This window comes from Polypterus senegalus, chromosome 13, assembly GCF_016835505.1.
Source record: "Polypterus senegalus isolate Bchr_013 chromosome 13, ASM1683550v1, whole genome shotgun sequence".
Classification (NCBI taxonomy): domain Eukaryota; kingdom Metazoa; phylum Chordata; class Cladistia; order Polypteriformes; family Polypteridae; genus Polypterus; species Polypterus senegalus.
Window position 1 is genome coordinate 74,695,718 of NC_053166.1, and position 24,160 is coordinate 74,719,877.

At 37.2% G+C, this 24,160-nt stretch overlaps 1 protein-coding gene across 6 annotated transcripts in view; it reads right to left on the minus strand.

Moving 5' to 3' along the window:
• The window catches only part of huwe1 (HECT, UBA and WWE domain containing E3 ubiquitin protein ligase 1), a 362,527-nt gene that overhangs the window by 102,973 nt on the left and 235,394 nt on the right, over positions 1-24,160 (minus strand). For 5 of the 6 annotated variants that reach the window (XM_039775720.1, XM_039775721.1, XM_039775719.1 and 2 more), the window contains 11 exons: positions 21,639-21,720; positions 21,375-21,551; positions 21,116-21,287; positions 11,805-12,232; positions 11,344-11,539; positions 9,588-9,755; positions 9,322-9,470; positions 6,943-7,009; positions 6,628-6,842; positions 6,305-6,516; positions 3,615-3,797 (listed from right to left, as the gene is read on the minus strand). In XM_039775720.1, the coding sequence (XP_039631654.1) occupies positions 3,615-3,797; positions 6,305-6,516; positions 6,628-6,842; positions 6,943-7,009; positions 9,322-9,470; positions 9,588-9,755; positions 11,344-11,539; positions 11,805-12,232; positions 21,116-21,287; positions 21,375-21,551; positions 21,639-21,720 (2,049 nt within the window). The remainder of the gene's footprint in view (positions 1-3,614; positions 3,798-6,304; positions 6,517-6,627; positions 6,843-6,942; positions 7,010-9,321; positions 9,471-9,587; positions 9,756-11,343; positions 11,540-11,804; positions 12,233-21,115; positions 21,288-21,374; positions 21,552-21,638; positions 21,721-24,160) is intronic. The other variant, XM_039775718.1, reaches the window with a different exon arrangement.

The window sequence follows — 24,160 nt, forward strand, 5'->3', positions numbered from 1 at the left end:
TTCAACATCTTGGGCTGTTCCTTTTAATCTCCACACTTTGCTTTTGCCATCACTCTGATACAGGTTCATCTTTGTCTACTCTGCCCACAAGACATTTTTACAGAATTTGCAGAATCTTAAGTACATTTTCACAATTTGTTAACTGGCCATCCTGTTTTTGTGGCTAACTAATGGTTTGCATTTTGCAGTGTGGCCTCTGTGTTTTGGTTCATGAAGTTTCTTCTGCAGATAGTAGCCTCTAACACATACCTATCTGCCTCCACAAGAATGTTTCTGCTTTGTTAGATAGGTGTTTGGGGCTTTTTCTTTTCCATAGTAAGTATTCTTATGTCATCAGCAGTGAAGGTCTTCCCTGGCCAAAAAGTCCATTTGCGATTACTGAGCTTACCAGTGCATACTTTCTTCTTAATGATATTTCAGACAATTGATGAAGGTAATCATTAAGGTGTTACAAATGTTTCTAATGAGTGCATTTTTGCATTTTAGAATCATAACCGCTTCTTTGACTTTTATTGGCACAGCTCCTGACCTCATGCTGAACGTGACAACTATGGTCTCCAAAGGGTAGAAGCAGACCAAAGTATCTTATGGCTGCGTGATTTGTCATTTCTACTTGGTGTAACCAAAATGTTTGCAAATACTCTTAAAAAAGTCTAAGTAATGTGCATCTTAATTGTTTGATGTGTAATTTACATACACACACACACATTGATCAGCCACAACCAACAATTAATAACATTATCTTGTTACAGTGGCCCCTGTCCAGTAATGGGATATATCTGACAGCAAGTGAACAGTCAGTTCTAGAAGGTCATTTGTTGGAAGGAGGCAAAATGGGCATAAGAATGGGCAAAAGTGTAATCTGAGCATCTTGACAAGGGCCAAATTGTGATGGCTAGGTCACAAAATCTCTAAAACAGTAGGTCTTATGTAGTGTCATCGGCATGCAGAGGTTAGTACCTATGAAAAGTGGTGCAGGAAAACTGGTGAACCGATAGTAGGGTTACTGGTACTCAAAGCTCAATGATAAAAATTTGGGGGAAGCATTAAGTACAAGGCATGGGGCCAATAAAATGTTCATTAAATGTCAATCAAGAAGATACAAGACTAACAGGCTGTAAAAAATTATGTCAAATACACAATTTTACTAAGCAGCGAGGGCAAAGTCTTCATCCATTCTTTTTCCAATTTAAAATGCAAGCTCCTCTACTAAATACTCGTTCACTCACCCCCCACAGTTAAGACGAGTATCCATTTTAATTGATACAAAATGACAAAGTTTAAACTGGAGTTCTCCAACTCAAGCCTTAGAGAGCTACTGTGGCTACAAGTTTTCATTCTAACTCATTTCCTAATTAATGACCAGTTTTTGCTTCTAATTAACCATTTCCCTTTATTTTGATTGACTTTTGAAACTCTGACAGCTGAATTGATTCTTTTTTCCTTAAACGGCACCTAAACATAAATTTGATATGAAGTGAGCCAACAGATAATCAATTAAGTTGGGGCCTCAAACTCCAACCTTCATTCAGATTCTTAACTTGAAGCCAATTTTCATTGCTAATTAAACCCGTTATTTAACTCCATGGTGCTCATTCTGCCATGGCAAACATTTCCAAAACTGCCGATTTTCTTTAAGAGCACTGTCAAAATGTTTTGTGGACCTGAGCAGATCAACATTACTGAGGCCTTCACCTTTCTTAACTTTCAGTGATTGTGTGATGGACGCAGGCTAAGTTTATGTGTTGGTTCATTTTGTGTTTCAATATTGTTTGGATGCTAATTAAGGGAAAAAAATAAGGGGCCCGAGTTTTAAATTGTGCATCAATCAAAATTAAGGCAAAGAGTTAATTAGCAGCAAAATCTGGTCACTAATTAAGGGGTTAGCTCTCCAGGGGCCTCATGCATAACGCCATGTGTAGAATTTGCACTATGACATGACGTAAGCTCAAAAGCGGAAATGTTCTTGCACACAAAAAAATCCAAATGCATAATTCTGTGTGTTTGCCAACTTCCATGTTTTTCCGCTACATAAATCCCGATCAGCGTGGAAATTAACGCACGTGCACATTCCTGCTGTCCCGCCCCGTCTCCAACCCAAAATTACGCCTCTTTGAATATGTAAATCAATACAAAAAGCCCTTAAGCTCAGTGTTCTGTGAAAAGACAATGGCAAAACCACAAGAAAAAATAGAATTTCAGCAAATACCAAGGAAAAACATACTATTTGTTGGTTTAAACAATGGTATAAACAAGAAAAGGAAGTTGATCGAGTGGCACAGCGTGTCAGAGAAACTCAAAAGCTCAAGTTTACAAAGTTGCACAGTACCCGAAATAAAAAAAGTTGTCTTCAGATATCAAATTTGCCCTGAAAAGCCGAGTCGTAGCCCACCGTCTCAGTTTCATATGAAAGCTTATTAGGGTACACAGGAAAAAAAAAAAATAGCAGCAGCACAAATAAGTACAAACAGTTCTACAAGGAGCACTTGATGGAGTGATTGATTGCATTTAGAGCTCTTGGGATGAAACTCTTTCTAAACTGCGAGGTCCGTACAGAAAAGGTTTTGAAGCGTTTGTTGTGTGAGAAGCAGTTCAAATAGGAAGCATGGCTGAGGCAGCATGTGCTTGATGCTGTATACCGATAATTCTCTTTCCGATCAGCTGCTCTGAATGGTGCAGTGAGAGTAATATGGAAAAAGGTGATCCGCTGTGGCAACCCCGAACGGGAACAGTTGTAAGAAGAAAAAGAAGGTGAAGTGAGAGTAACAACGCTAAAGCAGCTACGGTATTTGGAATTGTTTGACCATTCTGTGGACCATTATATTTTTACAGGTTAATTACAATCAGATGCATTAAACAATATTCAATTCATTTCAGTTTATTTATAAAGCCGTGTCAGTAGTGTGGATCTGAAAAAGATAAACCACGCAGGAACAGTAGCACTGCTTTGACGATGGGTGCCGCCAGTCTGCAAAACTGAGCGGAGAACTTGCGTACAACAGGGTATGAGCTACTGTGGAAATGTGCATTGCTTTACGCCAAGTTTAGGTTTTATACATTGCGATTTGAACGTGGAAACGTTCTTACGCAACATTTCTGTGCTTACGCACCGTTTATACATGAGGCCCCAGGACTGGAGTTGGAGACCCCTGGTCTAAACTCATTAAAGCAGCTACTCTTGTGATGTCTGCTCAAAACAAGCCTTTTTTTCTTCCACTCCAAGTTCAACTGGACAACATATATGTCTGTGGCCTCCTTTATGCACATGAGGACTTCTCACATTCCCTTTTCTCGGTTCATTAAGTGTTGTCAGTGTAAAAACAAATATTCCAGTCTTCTTTCTCTCTTAAGGTCTGCCTTACCATGCTCAGTTTTCAAGAGGTTCCAGCAGAAAAATGATACTTTGCATAAAAGGACACTACAACTAAACAACTGTAAAGTTTAGAAAATCACATTCTGGAAAAAAATGGTTTATGAGATCTTTGAATTTGCAGATTACCTATCAAGTCAGTTAAAATCAAAATTGGGTAGTTGATCAGAACACCACTAATGCACAAATGCATACCCATTTGAATATACATATACACAAAAAATAAAAATATACTTTAACTTACCTTGAAAGATCTAGACTGTGTGGGACCCTCGCCAAATCATTTACCAGACCTTTCTTGAGAAAGAGGCGGATAATGTTATTCATGCCATTATGCTGGGTCTTGGCAGCTGCTGTGCTGTAGAAACTAGATGTGGAGGGGCAGGACTCCATGATAGTACTAATAATACACATCACTGCCTGCAATCTAAGGTAAAAGTGGGGTGAAAGAATTATAATCCAAAAATTGATAGGGAGGAATATTCAGAATTATGGCAAGGGATATTAAATATTAACAATTGAAACAAATTAGTATTATTCTGAAATGCCAAAAAATCATCATTAAGGCAGTACCCATTTACAAAATTCACCATTTTCTTTCTGTTTCCTTTTTTATATAAACAGTTTTTGTCACTGCAATGCTTGCTGTGCAGCTAGAAAGTTTCAGAAGAGTGGAACCTGTGACCAACCAAGTAATAAAATACTTCTGACACAAATATGTACTTTAAGGACAGAAATGGTGATTTCTTTATATTTGAAGCAAGTCAGTCAAGTGATTAGCAGTGCTGCCACACAACTCCATACAATAAAATTAGATACCCAGTCTGCACAAAATATGCATCTTATCTCCCAACAAATGTGTAAATATACAGTGGAACCTCGGTTCACGAACGTCTTGGTTCACGACCAAAAAGTTCGCCAAACTTTTGCCTCGGTTCACAACCACACACTTGGTATATGAACAAGCCAGTTTCCCTTGCCTGCCTGAGCTGAGAGAGAGAGAGAGAGAGAGAGCGAGCCACGTGCCTGCTGGGGAGGGGGAGATTGCTGCACGTGTTTGCCTGCCTATGCCGGGATGGAGTTGGGGGGAAGGGATGGTTCGCTTGCACTACTTCCTGCCTTCTGCATTTGGGGAGGGGGTCAGCTGTGACTCTCTCTCTGAGAAGCAGGCAGTACATGCAAGTGCACCACTCCCCAACAGGCAGGCTGAGAGAGAGAGATAAAGAGAGAGAGAGAGAGAGAAAGCGAGCGAGCCGCGTGGCTGCAAGAGCCCTGTTCATTGTTCTCAGTCAGACGTGCATGCGTTACCTGCACTCTCATTGTGCTCTACAGTATTTTGTGTGCTTTTGCAGTTAACTATGGCTTCTAAGCAAGTGAAGAGTGGTGAGAAGAAAGTTTTGAAGAAAATTGAAATTGAAGTAAAGAAAGAAATTACAAGAAGTGGAAAAACTGTTTACCAGTTTACTCATTTACCAATTTGAGAACCCTCATGCTTTCAAGCAGCACAATGAAAACAAAGCCAGACTGCCAGTAATGTGGGGGCAAACACAAAGGGTTGGGTCACAAGAACTTTCTTTTTGGAATGGCTGCATGAGGCTTTCGCTCCAACCGGCTAAACAGCTAAAAACACAAGAAACTCAAGAAATCACAAGAGAGAAAACACCTGAAGGAAAACATTTGATGCCAGAACTCGACTCATGCAAGGTTAGTTTTCTTGGTGGTTTTTGTATTACGGATTTTTCAAAAGTAAATTTTTCAGTTCGTAGCGTGAATTGTTGCAATGTTACTTTTCTCTTTTTTCAAATGTTCCTTTTTTTCGGCTGTGCTTAAAACTCATTTAAAAAAAAAAAAAGTTTACAGCGATCTGGCTGCAAGGCTATTAGCATGAACTCTTGCAATGTTTTTTGGTTGCTTGTGGTTGGTTTTTAAAGTTCAGATTTGTTCTAATGTCCCTTTTTTTCCGCTGTGCTTAAAACTCATTTTATAAAAAGTGTTTACAGCTATCGGAATTTAAGGCTAAAATAGCGTGATCTTGTTACTTTTTTGGTTGCTTGTGGTTGATTGGTTTTTAAATACACTTCGGATTTGCTCTAATGTTCCTTTTTTTTCCTGCTATGCTTAAAACTCATTTTAAAAAAAACTGCGCATATGCTGCTGACAGAGGGGGTGTGTGCTACAGAGAGATTAGAGAGCGCAAGCAAGCGCAGAGAGAGAGAGAGAGAGCACACGAGCAGGGAGCCTCCTGGGTGTTTTGTGTCAGTGTTATTTAATGTTTTTACATTAGTTTACTATTACACTGTGCATTCTATGGTGTAATTAACTATATTTGTGCTTAATCTTTACATATATTTACATATTTAAATACAGTTCGTGCGGTCTGGAACGGATTAATTGTATTTACATACAATCCTATGGGGGGAAACTGCTTCAGTTCACGACCAACTCGGTTTACGACCAAAGTTCTGGAACGAATTATGGTCGTGAACCGAGGTTCCACTGTATTTGGAAATTCACTGTATGGTAAGGATGCAGGGGTTTGATCAAACTTGTTAACTAGAATTACACCAAATTGTTTATATTTCTCTATATAAAGATTTACTTTACTGTCAACATATTCACTAATAAAATAAATCAAAACTGGAACACAATGGCCCAATGTTAATTATTTGACTTTTTTCAGAAAAAGCTTTAAAGTAATTTGTATTAACATTAGCATTAAGAGGTATCCTAGATATTTAGTTGTCAAAATAGTAAATATCACTAGAATCCAAGAAAGGAAGAAAGAAAAGTAGGATAACAGTTAAACTAAATGAACTACGTGAAACCAGATCTATAAAGTATGTAAAGAGTGATTTAATTTTTTAATTGTTTTAAAGAAAATAGGTTACTCTGTAGTGTAAACTTTTCAGATCCATTTTTGTAAGTAAATTGTACCTGGCATGCTTCTCTGTGCTCTCTGACATTGCCAGTGCCCGAGACAGGGCAGACTTCACCTCATTGACAAGTGCAACCTGAGCATCTGTTCCAGTGCCTGCAGCAGCAAGACTAGCCAAAAACAACCTTGCCAAAGCAGGTGTGTCCTTGTCCTCTGCACTTTGAGTATGTGGTAGAAGATGGTCAAGAACAAATGCCAAGACACTGCAATCCTTCATATTAAATATAAAAGCAAAAAAAAAAAAAAAAGAAAAAAAGTTTTAAATAACACATTAAACAGGGGCTGAGGGAACAAAAATGAATTGGTCCGTCATATCACATACCTCTTTTATTAGCTCAGACTGTCCAGCTGTGTATGAGTAATTAGCAATTAGAGTTGCAATACCAACATAGGAGCGAACCAGCTCGGCCAGCAGTCTCAAAATTGTTGAGGTTGGCATTAGTGGTTTGCTCCCTTTTGACTTCAGTTTCTGATCTTCAGGGACTTTCTCACCCTCCTTGTCTTTTTTTCCTTCCCGAGGTTCCTCAGGTGTGGATGCTTTAGATAAAAAAATAAATAAAAAAATGAATAATTTGACCTTATCCCTACAAATCTTTAAAGCTCTCTGTATATACATACAACTATGCATTAAACTTGCCTTCACCCTGAGGTGTTCCTGATTGAGAAGACTCTGCAGCACTACCATCTGTAGCAAATACCTGAGACTAAAATAAAAATTATTTTCATTCATTAACAGCAGCAAAGGAAAATAAAACATGTAAAAGAAAATGTGGGTACTTAATACATTATTAGAAAAAATATACACTGAGGCCTCATGCCTAACACCCATGTGTAGAATTCACACTAAAACATGGTGTACGGACAAAAGTTAAAATGTGCATATGCACAAAAAATCCAGATGCATAAAAATGTGTGTACGCCAACTTTTACGTTCATCCACTCTATAAATCCTGGTCAGCGTGAAAAGTAACACACGTGCCTGCGGTTCCACCAGGTCTCGTCTCAGAATTATGCCTCTTTGAATATGGAAATCAATATAAACAGCCCTTAAATTCAACATTTTGTGAAAAGACAATGGCAAAAGGACAGGGGAAAATACAAGAATTTCAACGAATACCAAGTGGAGGGAAAGATAAACATTATTTGTTGGTTTAAACTGTGGTATAAACAACAAAAGGAAGTTGATCGAGTGACAAGAGTGTTGGAGAAACTCAAAATCTTAAGTTCACAAAATTGCACATTGTTAGAAATAACAAAAAGGTGTCAGATATCAAAGTCGTTGTGACCAGGCAAGTCATAGCCCACCGTCTGAGTGTCATATGGAAGCTTATCAGGGTACAGACAAAAAAAAAAAAAAAAAAGGACACAGTGAGGTAAAGAAAACAGAAATTTCCACTTTATTCACGTAGTTTATTTTGTCATTAAAGTAGGATGTCATAGACATCATCTTAAAATTAACTAGTTTTTCAAATCCCATCATAACTAAAGTAGCAAGTCAAATGCTTTGTTTTGTATGGGTTCTTCTATGTGCTCTGTGTGTGTTAATCACTACGTGTTTAAGCGGGCTTTCTCTTCCTCTGACAGAACACAGAATACATTACATTCATGATATCACAGCTCGAACACTTTAAACACTAAGATGTATACTTGATATTTTCATGATGATAGGTATTAAAGCATTATTAAACATGGGAACACAAAGGCGTAGTGATAGTGACAAACTAGCGCCCCCCCCCCGTCCAGAGATTGTTCCAGCCTCCCACAAGATGCTTGTTGCGCGACCTTCGATGAAATAATTTATTGCAGCAGTACTTTCTCTTTCAAACATGCTAAACCCCAATTCCTGTCCTTACTTTCTCCAAGTAAACCAACTCCCACACAATCAGCTTTATAACAGATGTAAACCCATCTATAACCTGAGAATGCTGATTCTTCAGAACTTTTAAGGAACATTGAAATATCTTCATAGTATATGTTTAATTATTTTATCCATCCGGGGTTGCACCAATCCCAGCAAGCATACAGTGCAAGGCAGGAACAGTCCCAAAACAGGAGCCAGCTCTTCACTAGCGCTGCAACACTGTGTCATCACATGTTTAATTATTAAAAATATAGATTTAAATGTTAAAATTTTATCTGTATAATGCAATAAACATACTATTCTGCATTTCATCTTAAAAATGATAAAGAGCTCTTGGAAATCTAAATCGACTTAGAAGCCAGTTATATGTAAATAGGCACTTTATAAAGTGGCTCAGATTGGGCAATATTATAACTGTATTGCAAGTTTGCAGTGAGGTAATTGTACTTATATGTACTACCAGGAGCACTTGGACTAATTAAGTGCATTTATAGTTCTTGGGATGAAACTGCTTTTGAACCGCAGAGGTCCCTACAGGAAAGGCTCTGTGCACATGATGCTATATACTGGTAATTCTCTTTCCAATCATCTGCTGTAGAGCTCTGTGTGATTCCACACTCAGATACAGTGGGATAAATACTCAGAGTGGTACAGTGAGAGTAACGACACTAAAGCAGCTCTGGTATTTAAAATAGTTTGGCCATTCCGTGGACCATTATATTGTTGCAGGTTAATTAAAATCAGATGCCTTAAACTAATAAACAATATGCGGTTAATTTCAATGTATATGATAAAGCTGCATCAGGGATGTGGATCTAAAAAAGAAAGGGAAACCACACTGGAACCATAGCACTGCTTTGATGCTGAACAGTGCCAGTTTGCGAGAGGAGAACTTGCGTACACCAGGGTTTGAGCTGGAGTGAAATTGTGCGTGGCTTTAGGCCAAGTTTAGTTTTTATACATTGCAATGTGAGCGTGGAAACAGGCGTATGCAACATTTTTGTGCGTATGCACCGTTTACACATGAGGGCCCAGATATACACTTATGCCATTCTTAGTTACACATGTACAAAGCAGAAGGTGTAAAGTAAAGGTAGAATATGATGCATTTATTCTTTAACACTTGTATTAAATCCTTCACACCATGATTCTCACATTTAAGCTGAAGCCAGTTTGTGAATCGAAGTCACTGCCTTGCCGGGTAAGTCTATACTGGTGATAAACATCATCTCCTACATCTTGCAGGATCTGGCACAATTCCTGACTGCCAGCTACAGTTACCATGCGGGTTTCTGTGCGATCTGCTAAAAAGAGAAAGCCAATCAAATAGTTAAGGCAACCAAAAAAGCTTAGTGGCAATTGTGATTTTATGAACTACAAAGCCCACCCAATTCCTTGATGAAAAATTACAAAGCTCTTACCTTCCTCAGGAGCATGGTATGCTGCCAGGGCATTAAGCATATCATAAATGACCTCTTTGATTGGATCAGGAATAGCAGGAAGAGGGGACAGCTTTAGTGGGGTGGTTTTTACAAGCTGGACAGCATTAGGACCCTTGATACGTAGGTTTTCAAACTCGTCATCAGAAGCTGGCAGAAAAGGACCCAAAAATGAATAAAAGGCTTTTTACTCTACACTATCAGTGTCAGCACTAGTTCTATTTTTTTCTGCACCAGAAAAGTCTGGATTTAGTTTTTGTTCTCTGCAGCTGACACTTAAGTTTCCAACAACAAAGGCTTGAAACATTTTAATCTAAAGGGTATCCTAGTACAAAACCTTAAAAGAGGAAGATAGCCAGAAGCAGTGCTGGAAATGGTTGCCGCCCTGGCCTTTACCGAGGCCAAACCGAATTAGGTACAGCATAAAATTTATGCATTGGTTGCATTGAAGAAAACAGTTAATTGATCACTATACTAAAGTAGACATATTTTATGCTACCAAGGAAAGATGATCACAAACACTATAAAAGCAGTAAAACATGAGGCTCTATGAGGGGCATTTAATAATTTATCTTGCTCAGTAGGAAAAAAGAGTTTTCAAAAACCTTTGTTTTATTTTTTAATATAGTCCCCTGAAGCTCAAAACTATGGTATTACAGCTGCCTTGAAGTCTTCAACACATGAAAACCACTGTCCACAGGGAGATTTCTTCAAAACTCAGTATAGGAAAAAATCTAAGGGAGCCAGGTCAGGACTGTAGGGTGGATGGTTCAGCTGCTAGAACCCACATTCTCGTATGATAGCCTGTTATTGATATGAAGTGTAAAGTAGCGCATTGTCAAGAAAAAGCTTACTTGAATCCCACGGGGACTCTCCTGGCACTCGCACTTAGCAACAACTGTGCACGAGTAATCTTGAGACATATCAGAATATGCCCAGAGACTTGTTTTAACATGCTTGCGACTTTCTTTCATACTCAGGTAGATAAATTATTGAATACCCCTGGTATCAGAGAGACCTGAAGAAAGAAACACAAATGCCTTCCTTTTCATGTGCAAGTGAATCTCCAAAGACCACAAAAACCTTTGGACCAAGGACTGTCAATTTTCACTTGTGTGGATTGTGAAAATTCTGTGTGATAAACATACATGCATATACCCCCCAAACAAACACACAAACTGTGGGAGAACAAGCACCAGGAACATCCAGGTGATACAAGTAGTGAAACGCTCAAACCAGATAACAAGCCAGAAATCTTATAAAAACATTTAAAACCTAGTTCGGAATTAACATTTAACCCCAATTTTATAAGTTTATAAGATTTGCAAATCATTGAAAATCTGTATTTATTTACATTTTACACAGCGCCCAACTTGATTTTGTAAATCAAAAAACAGCTGAAATCTGTACCCTTTTCATGGGGAGAAACCAATATAGCTTAGCTTTATACATTTTTTTTATATAAATATGCACATATCCATCTTCTATAATCCTGTTTTGAATAAATTAGTTTATTAAAGCATATGTGATTGGGTCATCAGAAAAAGTAAACGGTGTTTATTTAGGTGTCTTTGGAATTTAAGAAGTTTTATAAGAAAACAAACTTGTGTTAAATTTTACTGTTAGATTATTATTGGAAAAAAAAACTAATTCTGAAAGAAGCCACTTCTCTATTAAAATTCCTTCATATTTAGTACAAATGAAAACATTTCACATCTTATCAAAGTTATTCTCTCACCTGTTCCAGTTCCTCTAGGCGCAGGTAAGGCAATACGAATGCAATTCATAGCCACTTCAGTAAAACAATCAGGATTTCGGCATGCTGCAGGACCCAGCACTCGTAAAATATAATTTATTTCTCGAGAGCCAAGGCTACCTGAAACAACTCCTGATGTGGTACTTCCAGCACCACTTGTAACTGCTGAACGGACAACCTAAAGAGAAAGACAAACAATGCACATTATATTAAAAAATTGTCAACATATAATTTAACTTGTATCCACCAAGGTGGCCTGCTAGAACACACCAGAGTACAGAGTTGCTTTGTACATGCTAAACTTATCCTGCGAATCGCTACTTTCAACCTAGACATTTTAAAATGTGATCTTAGGAAATACCAGTGATGATGATGAGTGAACCCCTCCCACTGTACAAATACAATTATTCAAATCAAGCACTAATCTGGAAAATTTCACTCACCTTCTCCATTGTATGTCTCAAAGTTGCAGGGTCTTCTATAATGTGTCTGAACAATAGTGTGACTAAAGGAGTAAAGCCATTGAAGCCAGAACTCTGGGTCAGGTTAAGGATCATTCGTGTACTCTTCAGTTCTGCAAACATCATAGCATATTGATGTGTACGTGTAAGACGTAAGCAAAGTCTTAGCGTGGCATGCAGTGTGTCAGGGTCAACTGGTACACTGATCATGCTAACACAAGCTCGAATTAGCACAGTTGTCATGTCTTCAGAAAGACCTTGAATTACAATAGCTGCTGCAGACTCGCCAAAGCCAGAATTCTCCTGACAAGATATGGTACTACTTGTTGAAACAGAGAGGGAATCTTCACGGTCCTTCTCTTTCATAGTTACACTCAGGGTCCCATTCATCTCTGGTGAAGTTACAAGATCTGAAGAATAAACAAAAAAATTATTCTATTTAAACAATGGTGACATACAGATATTTTATGTACAACTATATTTTTTTCATGCTTGGCCTCTACAAAGAATGGCTCCAAAGCCTGCAAAGTTTGCTCAAGTCATTTAATATTTTTCAGTAATTATTTAAATTCATTACTGTCACCTGGACAGAGTACAGCGAAATTCTAAATTAGAGGAGCTAATCAACAAGAAACAGGTCGTTGCTCAGTGGTGCAATTAGTTGAGTACAATTACTTTGAAATTTGTTTTCTTACCTCAAAAATCTCATGTTCAACTGATTAAGACATTTTGCTAAGAGACAGGATTTCAATTTTAACGCCACAACAGATTTTCTAAATGCATATTCAGAAAACTAAAAATAATGAAAACTGATGACCTTAAGTGAGACAAACATGACATAAGACGTTCACAACTAATTTTTGTAAGAACAACAAAAAAAGGGAGAAAAAATTATCTTAAATGCCAGTTTCCGTTTCTCTGTATTGATTGAGCACAGAAGGAGTTAAAGTCTGGCCTGCAACCGCTAATACTATGCTTGGCGCCTTTTGGTGCCAATGGGCAAGAAATGCAAACATGGCTTAAACTTAAAAGCAATTCAATAAAAACAAACATTTTAACTTTACTTTTGCCTGAAATGAAAGCCGAGAATTAAATTTTTCAAGACATAATCTTTTATAGTACTGTTATATGAGATCCATGGTGAAGTGCAATTTTAAATAAACAAGTCCCAGAGTGTGCAAGCTCCAATTGGGGTGGTGATAAGCACATGACAGCACATCTCCAGGGTTGACTGGGGTGCTTGGCTGATCGGACATTCACATGTAAATGTAAGCAGATCAGTCAGGTGCCTCAAGTAGTCGGAGTATCACACCTGTAACCAATCAGGCAGGATAAAAAGAGCCTGCAAGGCAGACAGAACATGGAGAAAAAAAAAATTCAAAAAATAAAAAAGGAAATATGAGTGACAGTGAAGTATCGGGTGCCTGAGCCACTGTGCAGGAGAACACACAGAGCGCTCAGTAGCCCCATGGAGACGTGAGCAACAGGTTCTCCAGGGGTGGATCATTCCAACTGAATTTATGGAGGAAATGGTACATTGATAGTGGTGCCCACCCAGGGAACCTTAATTCACTATAAGATCATAGTGGAATACAGAGGAACAGTATACAGTATATCTCTGTCTCTACATAGATAAAATTCAAGTACACTTCTACTGTAAAAACAGATTTAACTGTAACTAACAACTTGGATGGTTTAGAATTATTTTGTAGCTGACAGGCTACAAAATATAAATTGCCTAAGTGTCAATGTTTTTTCAAATTTCAGACAAAACAGAGCTGAAAAGAGGGAAAAAAAACAGTGGATAAACAGCAAAGGATATGGAAGTCTCCAAATCTCACCCTCCATACCAATTTGCAGCAGACTGATGTACCCTTTCAGAAAACCTCTGAAGTGGGGCTGGGGGGAATCTATAAATGAAACCTTTATTGCCACATGAAAAAGGAAATAAACACGGGAGAAATGAAGTATATGAAAGATAAGGCATCAAGAACCCCACTTTATTTAACACAGTGTGACTTCGTACAGACTACATAATAAAAAGGTAAAAATTAACTGTACTCTGAAAAAAAAGGTTAGAACATTTTGTAAATTAGCTACTACTTATTGATCTTTCATTAATAGTACTCTTTTGAGACACCATATTTTAAAATGTTAAAGCTTCAAAAAGCAAAACACCTGACACTTGAATCCCTGAAGCCTACAAAAAAACTTGGATCACAGGCCACCTTAAATTTCTTCGCACCTCTCCATTAGTGTCTCTTGTTTTGCAAATATGTCGATCAGCACAAGCAGCCAGCTATCCCACCCCACTGACGGAGATGAAATCACTCACAAACTTCTCCCAACTCAAGTCTCTTTATCATGGTGTGAGGTGCCTGGAGTTGTACAGGGTAAATAATATAATGTTATTTGGAATACACACATTTAATGTGTGTTCCGTGTATACAATGATTTGTATAAATTTAGGATGTGAGGAAATGAGGCAAGAAATGTTGAACATACCTAAAGCAGAAAACTATTCCATGTTATACTAATAATGACGTGAAGTTTATAATGTGTATAATGTGTGAAGACTTTAGTCCAAATATCAATAAACACATGCACTTTTATTCAAGAATATAACCAAAGCAAAAAACCACCCATTTCACTTTACGATTGTTTTGTGCATACTTAATTGCGAATCTGCTAACACTACAATTCTTGCCAAAATATTGTTTTCCCTGAAAGTCTTAATTTCCCTAACATACACAAGGAAACTCTTAGCTCCTTATCTCTGTGCCAATTGCCCACTGATAAGCGCTTTTGTTTTGCACATAGCCCACGTTCACCCATCATCTATTCAGGCAACCAAAGCTATCACCAGGCAGATTTCATGCACAGATGTATGTGTATGCGCGAGAGAGACAGATTTTAGGTCATTCGAGTTGTGTCTGTTTGCTCAACAAGATACCAGAAAGAAAATATTCTCCCACGTTTGTCTTAAAACAAAAGTATGTCTTTATTATATACTACTACTATTACCACTGCTACTACCAGTAATAATAACAACTCACTACTCAAAGTGTGCAAGGACCACCCGAGATTCAAACCCCAGAAATCTTTACATTACCCACGTGAACCTGTAATGCAGCAGCATTACCACTATGAGACCTACATGTATATCCCTCTATCTTAAAAAAAAAAAAAAAAAAAGTCTTGGAAGGAGACGATACATGATCTTCTCAGAAGACAATCTGAGGTCCCGCGAGACAAGGCAGTGAGACAAAAGGACAGCTGCCATACAGGCTTTTAAATGATCGACAAGCAGCGCGAAAAGCTAAATACGCAGAAAGGCAGCAGCAGAAAGACAGCAGCTGATCAGACCACATCTCCTCGGTGTGCATTCAGACTCACCCACTCGACAATGCGAAGTGGCTGAAGCGTAGAGCGCTCTGGGGGATGGGAGGGGGTGGACAAGCAAAGCGATATACTGTATAACTGGTTGAAAATGAAACACGCAAACACACACACACGTTATTAGATTGTACCAACTGATATTTGGACTTTAGTTTTTACATATTCATAGTAACAAGTTGTCTGAACGATTTCTTATTCAGTTTTACTCTTGAATAAAAGTACACTTGTTATTTTTGTTGTGAAAGTGTATTTGATATTTGGACAATCTTTACATTTCACATAAACATTATGGCTTTATTACTAAACATAAGAAAAAAAATTTCTTTTTCAGTTGTGTACACAACATTTCTTGCCTCACATCTCTTATGTCATCCTACATTTACACAGATCATTACAGACATGGAACACACATGAAATCATGACATACAATCACCTATTTACTTCCTTACAACTTATTGCTAGACAAAATCTTCAACACAGACTCGATCTATAAGAATTGTGGCTGGTGATGGCTTCACCTGGCTGAATTGGGGATGGGAATTGGCAAATTGACACATCAGCAGAACAAAAACGCTTATTGGAGCGCAATTGGCAAAGTGATAAAGACCTATAATATTCCTTGTGTATGTAAGGAAAATTAGGATGGTCAGAAAGAAAAAAATTTTTTGCAGTCTTTAGGGATTCTAGTGTAAATTTCACAATTTTTTGTGTACATGAAGCAACTGAAAATCGGTTTAATTTGGGATGTGTGTATATTTCACAATTACACCACTGTTCACAACTTTTTTGTGCCTAAGCGCAGATTTTAGTAATTGATTTTGTCTGGTATTTTATGTATATATGTTGTTTGTATACATTAGTTATGAGATAATTTTGTCAAATAAAACAAAGAGAAGCAAGAGAATGTACTGACTGCGATGACTGATGTAACTCATTTTGAGATTAAGATAGATCAATAGAGGTAATAGTTCAGAAAACATCAAAATTACCTTGACATAAACCTCCTGTGAAACAATCTTTTCACTGGTTGACTGTTTACCCTACCAACATAAGTTGAGGGATTTTGTATATATTTACATTACATCATCATTGTAATTGTCTCGATTTGTGTTGTGTGAGAAAGTTTGGTATTGCTCCCACTGTTTCACTATAAATTGGATATTTGATGCAGAACTTCCAAACTAAATACATCTGTATCATAATCAAACAACAAAATAAACATTTTCCATCTGCCACTAGATGTTTGATATGGTGTGAAATTGGTATGTTATCAAACGTGATTCCATTTTAATTGACCGAAACAAATGTACAATACACAGCAGAAGCAATGTACAGAAACAATTTAGTAGAAGTTTCCTTCTTCCTTTTACTTCACACCTCCATTAGCAGGGAGTAATGTCTTTTTTCTCACTAAGACAACTCCCCTTCTTCACTCTTCACCCATCAGTAAACCCTTTTGGTCAGCATGACCTTCACAGGTGGTCATAAAACGGGCCATTGAGCAGCTGTTACACTGTCTTCTGTCATTGATGTGTGGCATATTAGCAGAGTACACCCAGAGCATTATTATCAACAAATACGGACCAAAACAGAATTCTGAAAGTTTTCTTCTTTCTGTAACGTTGCCAAATTTCAATCAAATTGGTCAAAACATTTAAGATTTTTAAGGATTTAGGCCAACTTTTAAAGTTAACGGTAAATTCACAAATTTGTTTAATTTGAATAGAATGTAGCTTTGACATAGATAATGGAAGACTATTTAACTTCCATAAGCTAACAACTTAATGTAATACCCTTAAATGTTCAGCTATATCTTTGTGTGACAAAAGTATGATCTCTAGTTTTGTGATCGTTATGTTAGCGTTGCATTCATACATCCCTAATGTATGTGACAGCATAGAAACTTCACAAGTGTCTAGGTTACATTTCTTATAACGAACATCACAGACAAGATGTTTTTCCTTTTGTTCTGAGCATTATCAAAACTTTATCTGTGTTAACTGTTTTGCTTTGAATTTCATTAAAACTTTTAAAAAACTAAAAGATACTTGGATTGTGGAGTTTTTTTTTTTTTTGCACTTGAGTCACAAAAAATAATGAAGCCATTTTGAACTACTTGGAAACCCTTGAAAAATGCAGCTGCATAATCTTTTTTGAGGGGGGAAAATGAGGGAGTATAGTAGTGTTTGTGTGTTACCCCAAAACAAAATGTACTTCTGTAGCAAATTGCTATACACAGAATGTAGCTCAAAGTGTTTTAAAAGATGTCAATAATATACTAAGAAGAGGAAAAACTAATGAAATTAGGAAAGAACGACGAAAAAAAAAAAAAAAACACAAAACAACTACAGTTGTCACACACGTGCGCTTAGGAGGGAGTTAACAAGCCCAGAGGTCAGCGATAAATTGTCTGACAGGGGGTTAAATTGTGGTACTGATTTCTCTTTCTCTCTACCTTTATAAAACCAAGGAGGAAAAACAACACACAATCACTCATACCAATACTCGAAAATGGCTCTGCAACAACAACTCCTTCAGATTCATTATCACTTCCGACTTCCACAGATGTCACTTTCGGGTCCCTCAGAGATGATATCGCTTCCAGCTCCGCTATAATGACATCATTTCCGGTCTCCGCTAACTTCCTGCCACATCATTTCCTGTAGCCATTTTCCTCTGTATAAAAACGAACCTTACACCATGGTTGAAGTCGAATGTTATGTATTTTTCATTTCATTTTGACCAATTTGGATTCCCGAGATTATACGGAGCAAATCCCCAAACCTTTGCCACGTGTTGTTGACTTTAATTATCACACAGTACATAACGAATATACTGGAATGTCCTGTCTTAGTGGATACTTACTGCCCCAGAAGTACCATAGCAACAAATTTCAACACTTTAAATAAATAGCAAATGCTAGAGTTGAGGAGTCATCCAACTTTTTATTTTTATTTAAGCATCAATAATACGAAAACACAGCTATGCACCACAAGGTTATTACAGTTAATAAAAACTAAAATCAAAACACGCTATTAATAAAAAAAAAATTTCGTAAACAAATAAAATAACTTAAAAGAAAGACTAAAACTAAACTATTAAAGTAGTTAAAAAGACTAACAGAAAAAAAAACAATCCACAAAAAAAATTGGTAGTGTTCGTAACAACCGGACATAGCAAGGGCTAACCTGAGCTGCAAGGGTCCACATAACTCTAAAACAGAAAGGTATCCACCAGGAGCTGCCCACATATATTCATCCAGTGAATGGCGGCTTGTGACAGAGGGCAGGTTGACACAGCATTTGTGGTGGAACTTCAAGCTGAATATGGGCGTGCAAAGCGTATAACTAAGAAACCATTATCAAGAGCCGATAGTGACAGCATTGTGAATTATGGTACAAGTGTTAGTGAAGCATACCAAGGTAAATGACATTACTTTGAAATTGCTAGGCAACTTTCAAAGTTGCCATTCACTGGATCTCCGGGGCTCAGAGGAAAAATGAAAGATACAGATAATCCCTTACAGAATTTTAGTCTGTTCTTAAATGATGGCATGTTAGCTGTAATTCTGACAGAGTCCAAGATACAGTATTTACACAGCAACACACAATAAGCTAAATTCCAGGCACTTCTCTGTATATCAAGATGTAATTCAAAATCCTGAAGTCTGAAAGCATTGGTCAGCAAAACCTTTACTGTAAGGCCAGAAAAATCACGAGTAATGCTTTAGTTTATTTCTCAGGTGTCTACCAGTAATTCACCTGCCACTTCACACGGAAGAAATTTTTTCTGAAAACTAGGGGGCTCCACCACCTACTCGCTGCACTCGCCCACCCTCGGGTTTGGTTATTTTCATAGGAATTGTTACATATGCATTATTTTCACTTTTACTTTAAAACGATATTTGGAATTAACTTTTCTTCAATAATTTATTGAATTTTGATTCCGTGTTTGGACTTGCATCATGACAATGCAACGTATAACTGCCTGTGAATGAAAATCGCTTCTCTCTAATAAATAAAATGACTTTTTCCCCAATGTTTGTCCATGCTCTTTCTTCTTCGCTTAGTCATTGACATGTCATCTAGAACGCATAAAATTAGTGTCCTGATAAAATTTATAAGAGCTGAGAGCGCACGAAGTGTGTCTGCCAAAAGCATTCACACGATTGAAGTCAGATGACCGTGGTCTTTATTGAAAATAGTTTTAAGCAGGGCGTGATTTGAAAGAATCTCATGTTAAAAGTCTTCGTCTCACGGGACTTCATACCATGCCAATGTTTTTGGAATCTTAATTCTCGCTGGCAACACGAATCAGACGATTTACAAGTCTCCGACTTAAAGTTTAAATATGAACAATATATTCGATCTCTTTTTACAGTTCCGTTATTTCATGAGTAATAATTTCCATTTGTTTACGCTAATGCGATCTTTACTATTCTTTTTCTGAGACTTAAGAATTTTCGTACTCCTATTATCTCCTAATACCTGCTCTACATGTGTATCGTGCCAACATTTTTGAATTCTTTACGACCTTCTACTCTGTCATCTACTCTTTGTCCTTTATTTCTGGCCCTGGGGGGGCATAAGTGTCTCTCCGAGAAAATCACGTCTCGTCTCCTTCCAAGATTTTTTTCTGTAATAGAGAGATTAAAAAAGCACTGATCGAGAGACTGACTAGGTCAAAATAAAAGATCAGCATTATTGTTTCTGACCAACCACTTTTGCTTTAAAAAGGTTATTTAACAACGAAGCAGTACAAACATTGTAAAAATAATTTATCAATGTCTCTACTGAACCACAGGTAGATAGGTGAAGAGAGACTGCTAATTGGTGAAAAACTAAACCTAATGTGCTTTTGTTTTTATTCTATATTAATTTATCTTTTCTTAGTTTAACATTCACAGCTCAAAATACAGGACATTATGAAAATAATCTGGTGTCATAATTATGCTTTAAAATATTTGTCTCTCTCTCAAAATAGATAGCTGAAATATCTTATTTTTGTTCTTATCAGCCATGTCACATAAATTGCACATATACAATATTACTGCAATATTTTTTGATTCAAACAATGCAGCTAGAGGAGGTCAACACTCTAAATCAAGCCTAAGAGTACTAAGGTACTTCTCTGCCCCCTCCATGATTTCCATGATCACACCTATTTTCTGATTTTTGATACGTTTGCAGCCCTGAAGGTGACAAAATTCAGTCTATAAATTGTGTGTGCCTGAGATGGAATCAGAGGTCAATATGAATAGAAAATAAAGAACAGCATGGGAGATTTCTGAATACAATATTGAAGCCATTAATTGTAAGCACACGGTCTTGGAGCGGGCTATGTTGTGTGCTGTAGATGTTTAGAGTAAAAACCCCTCAAACCTTAAAATTCACCTAAATTTCATCACAAACTGGCCCAATCTGGGCAAGAAAAGGAAAAGATGAAATGTGCCAACAGTCAGCACAGATTTGTTCAAGCACAAATGAGAAAAATATTTTTAAAATAATAAAATTACATAAAATGGTTCATATTCTGTATGTAATTTTGATTAAGCTTGTTTTTATCAGAAAAAAGCAAAACTAGATCGTAAACCATGTAGTGTAGTAAGCTTTTAAACTATTATATCCAAACCTGTTAAGTGTTCAGTTCTGTCTGATTGTGACACAAAACTAAACTCCATAATAACTCTTTAATCATACCATAATTACCAAAACTGAAATGAATAGATAAAAAAATGAAACATATTTCCAAATTAAAGGAAAACAAGTTAAATAATATAAGTATAAAAACTAATACAAAAAGGCAAAACTATAACAACCTTGGTGCATAAAACACATGGGACTTTAATTCAAGATTTGCCATTTGTTTATATATACACCAGAGATCAAATTTACCTGCCGTCGGCTTCTCTTCAGGTTTAATTTGTCCAGGTTCTGCAGTTTCTTTGCTCTCTTCAAGGGTTTTATCCAAGTCTTGCCCATTGCCATTTTTTCCACTTTTCCCAATACGGGGCAAGCGTTGCACGGTAAGCATTACTGGTCTTCTGTTACCAGTTTCTTCATTTACCTATTAAGTCAGATAAAAGAATTGTTAAATGTTAAGTCTAGCAGTAAATTTAAAAGTTAAACACAAATATTTATGCCGCACGCTTACTTGCACCATGGTGTTGAATTGGACAGTATAACGCCTCCTTCCGGCTGTGAACCTAACACTGCTCTCACCAGCTCGCCATGCAGTATCAATTGTACTATTGTTACTGGCACTATAGCTGCACCATCGGCCAGATCGGTCATCAAACCATCTCCAGTTGTTACTGTTTGGTTGTAAATACTGTAAATAAATAAAAAATAAACTTCACTCACATTTTACAATATAACACATGCAAACGATGACACCAGAATGTAAACATAAAAGTACCTTGTTCATTTGTGCCCTTCTTTTTGATGACACTGCTGTTTTCTCATAGAAGTCAATAAGAAGCAATACAGGCGTTATCCACCTACATAAAAAATAGTTTCTTTAGTATGGATAGAAAAATATCTTAAACATCACCTACATTTAAAGCGCATCTGCCACGAGCATGTTTTAACCCTAAACAAGACACACTGGTCATATAATCAACTGGACACTAGAATAGTAATTTGGAAAAAAAAATAATAATAACAATTAAATAAATAAACCACAGGTTAGAGGGTACAGAATCCCTAAATTTTACATATATATGCTAATGTGCATTACCCAAAAACAAATATACAATTTGACTCACTCAGGAAAAGTTATTTTTAAAAGCTTTAAAAATTGTTTTGTCAATTTTTTGCTGCTTTTCTCAAGATATGGTAATAAGGAGTCAAAACAGATGCTTGAACAATCAGGCATAAAGCAAAACCAGAAAAAGAAAGATTGGAGCAAGGGAAGATGGAATTACACGTTCACTTACAATTGTACCAGTCAAAATATTTAGTATGCAAGTTCATTTTTTTCAGTAGCCTCAAATGACTACAGCAGCTAGTTAATCTGTTAATAAGCAAATGATGCGCACAGTGCAACGAGGGTTTAAAATTTAATGTTACATTACTGTTAAATCTGCTGGGCCCTTGAGCAAGACCCTTAACCTGTAATTGCTCCAGGGGCGCAGTATAATGGCTGACCCTGCGCTCTGACCCCAAGGCGTATGCGAAAACTAACAAATTTCTGATATAAGAAATTGTATAAGGCGAAATAAAGAACAAAAAAAAAAAAATCAAGGACAAATAAACATTTTCACTGGTCTGTAGTTTTGGTAGTTTGCAAATTTTAATTTATCTTGATTTGGACAAAATATTAAAAAAAAAAAAAATCATCTGATACAAGATCCAAGATGTTAAGGAATCTGAGAAAATCTGTTCTGTAATTCATTTTCTGAACCACATCTTCCTGGCACAGGGTGCTTGCACCAAAAAATACAGAATGATGATTACAGCGTGAGACAATCAATCCATTAGCTCAGTAAAGTCCACATTAAGTAAATACATATTGTGAGTAAGGGGGCTGAACGCACCCCTAGAACACACAGACACTTCTCAAAAAAACCCTCCTAAAAACGCTGACAGACAAGGCAGACCTTCACATTGCTCCTTTACTTGCTGGGCTTATGTGCAGCTGCTTTGTCACGCGATATGCTTTCCACACGGTACTCCACATACTTAAAAGCCTGAACAGCATTTGTCAGTCAGTTTTTGGTTTATTGCTTTGTTTTCTCTCTCTCTCTCGCTCTCTCTCTCCTTCCCCGATCATCCTCTGCTTCTGTTGGGGGCCCTGCTCCCATTGTGCTCCCCTATGAGGTCTATTCTTTAACACTAGAATTACCAGAGCCTATAAAAAAACTCGCAGATCCGCCCCACCTTAAATCGCTTCTCACCTCTCCGTCAGCGTCTTTTGTCCTTTAAATGTGTTGGTAAGCAGCAAACAGCAAGCAGTCTGCTATCACATCCGCCACCAGCGCACAGTTTTCTCAGCTCAAGACTGTTTACCTGAGTGTCAGTTGCTTGGAGCTGTATACAGTGAGAAGTCAAGCAAAATGACACCTTTCATAACTACTACATCGTTATTTGGAACATATGCATTTCATGTGTGTTCCGTGTCTACAACGATCTATAAATGTTTTTAATGTTTTAGTAATAATTGACAAAATGTAGACATTAAGTTTATAATGTGTGAAGCCTAAAGTCCAAATATGAAAGAAACACTTTCACAAAATGTATAAATATAACAGAACACGTACACTTTTATTCAAAAATATAACTGCAGAAAAAAAAAGTGTTAGAGTGCGACATTGACACGCTTTTGCTACGAGCGCTTCAGTGGCGCAACGGTATTAGCCGTTGACTGGTAATCTAAACTTCACGGGTTCGATGAGTCCATTTTGAGAAGTGAGCTGCACGTATTCTTACTATTGTAGAATAAAACATACATTTGATTAAAGTCTGTAACAGCTGGTGTAATTTATACTTGTAAAGATTACCTTTGTATTTTGTTTATTCTCTCAGCTACGTTCACAGTCCTGGATGTTGTACGAGAGGAACGGATAGGAATCGAGACAACAGCTCATGGACCCATTTTGAGGATCGTGTAATTTCATTGCAAGGTAGAATTTCTAAGCTTTCTTCCATCGCTGTGGAGCCTCAGAGATGTAAGCAAGAAACTCAGAAACATCTTTACGATAGATGCTGTAAGCTCCGTGAATTCAAACCTGGTGGTCGTGTTTTGGTACTGATTCTGTCTGACCCGCACAAATTCCTAGAGAAATGGCATAGCCCTGCCATTATTGAAGAGCATATAGGGCCGGTGAATTACAAGGTTAGAATACCAGGCCGGAGCAAACCATTCCAGATTTAACATGTTAATCTCTTGAAGGAGTGGCATGACCCGCAGGGGGTCTACACTTCATTCGCTTCTGATTC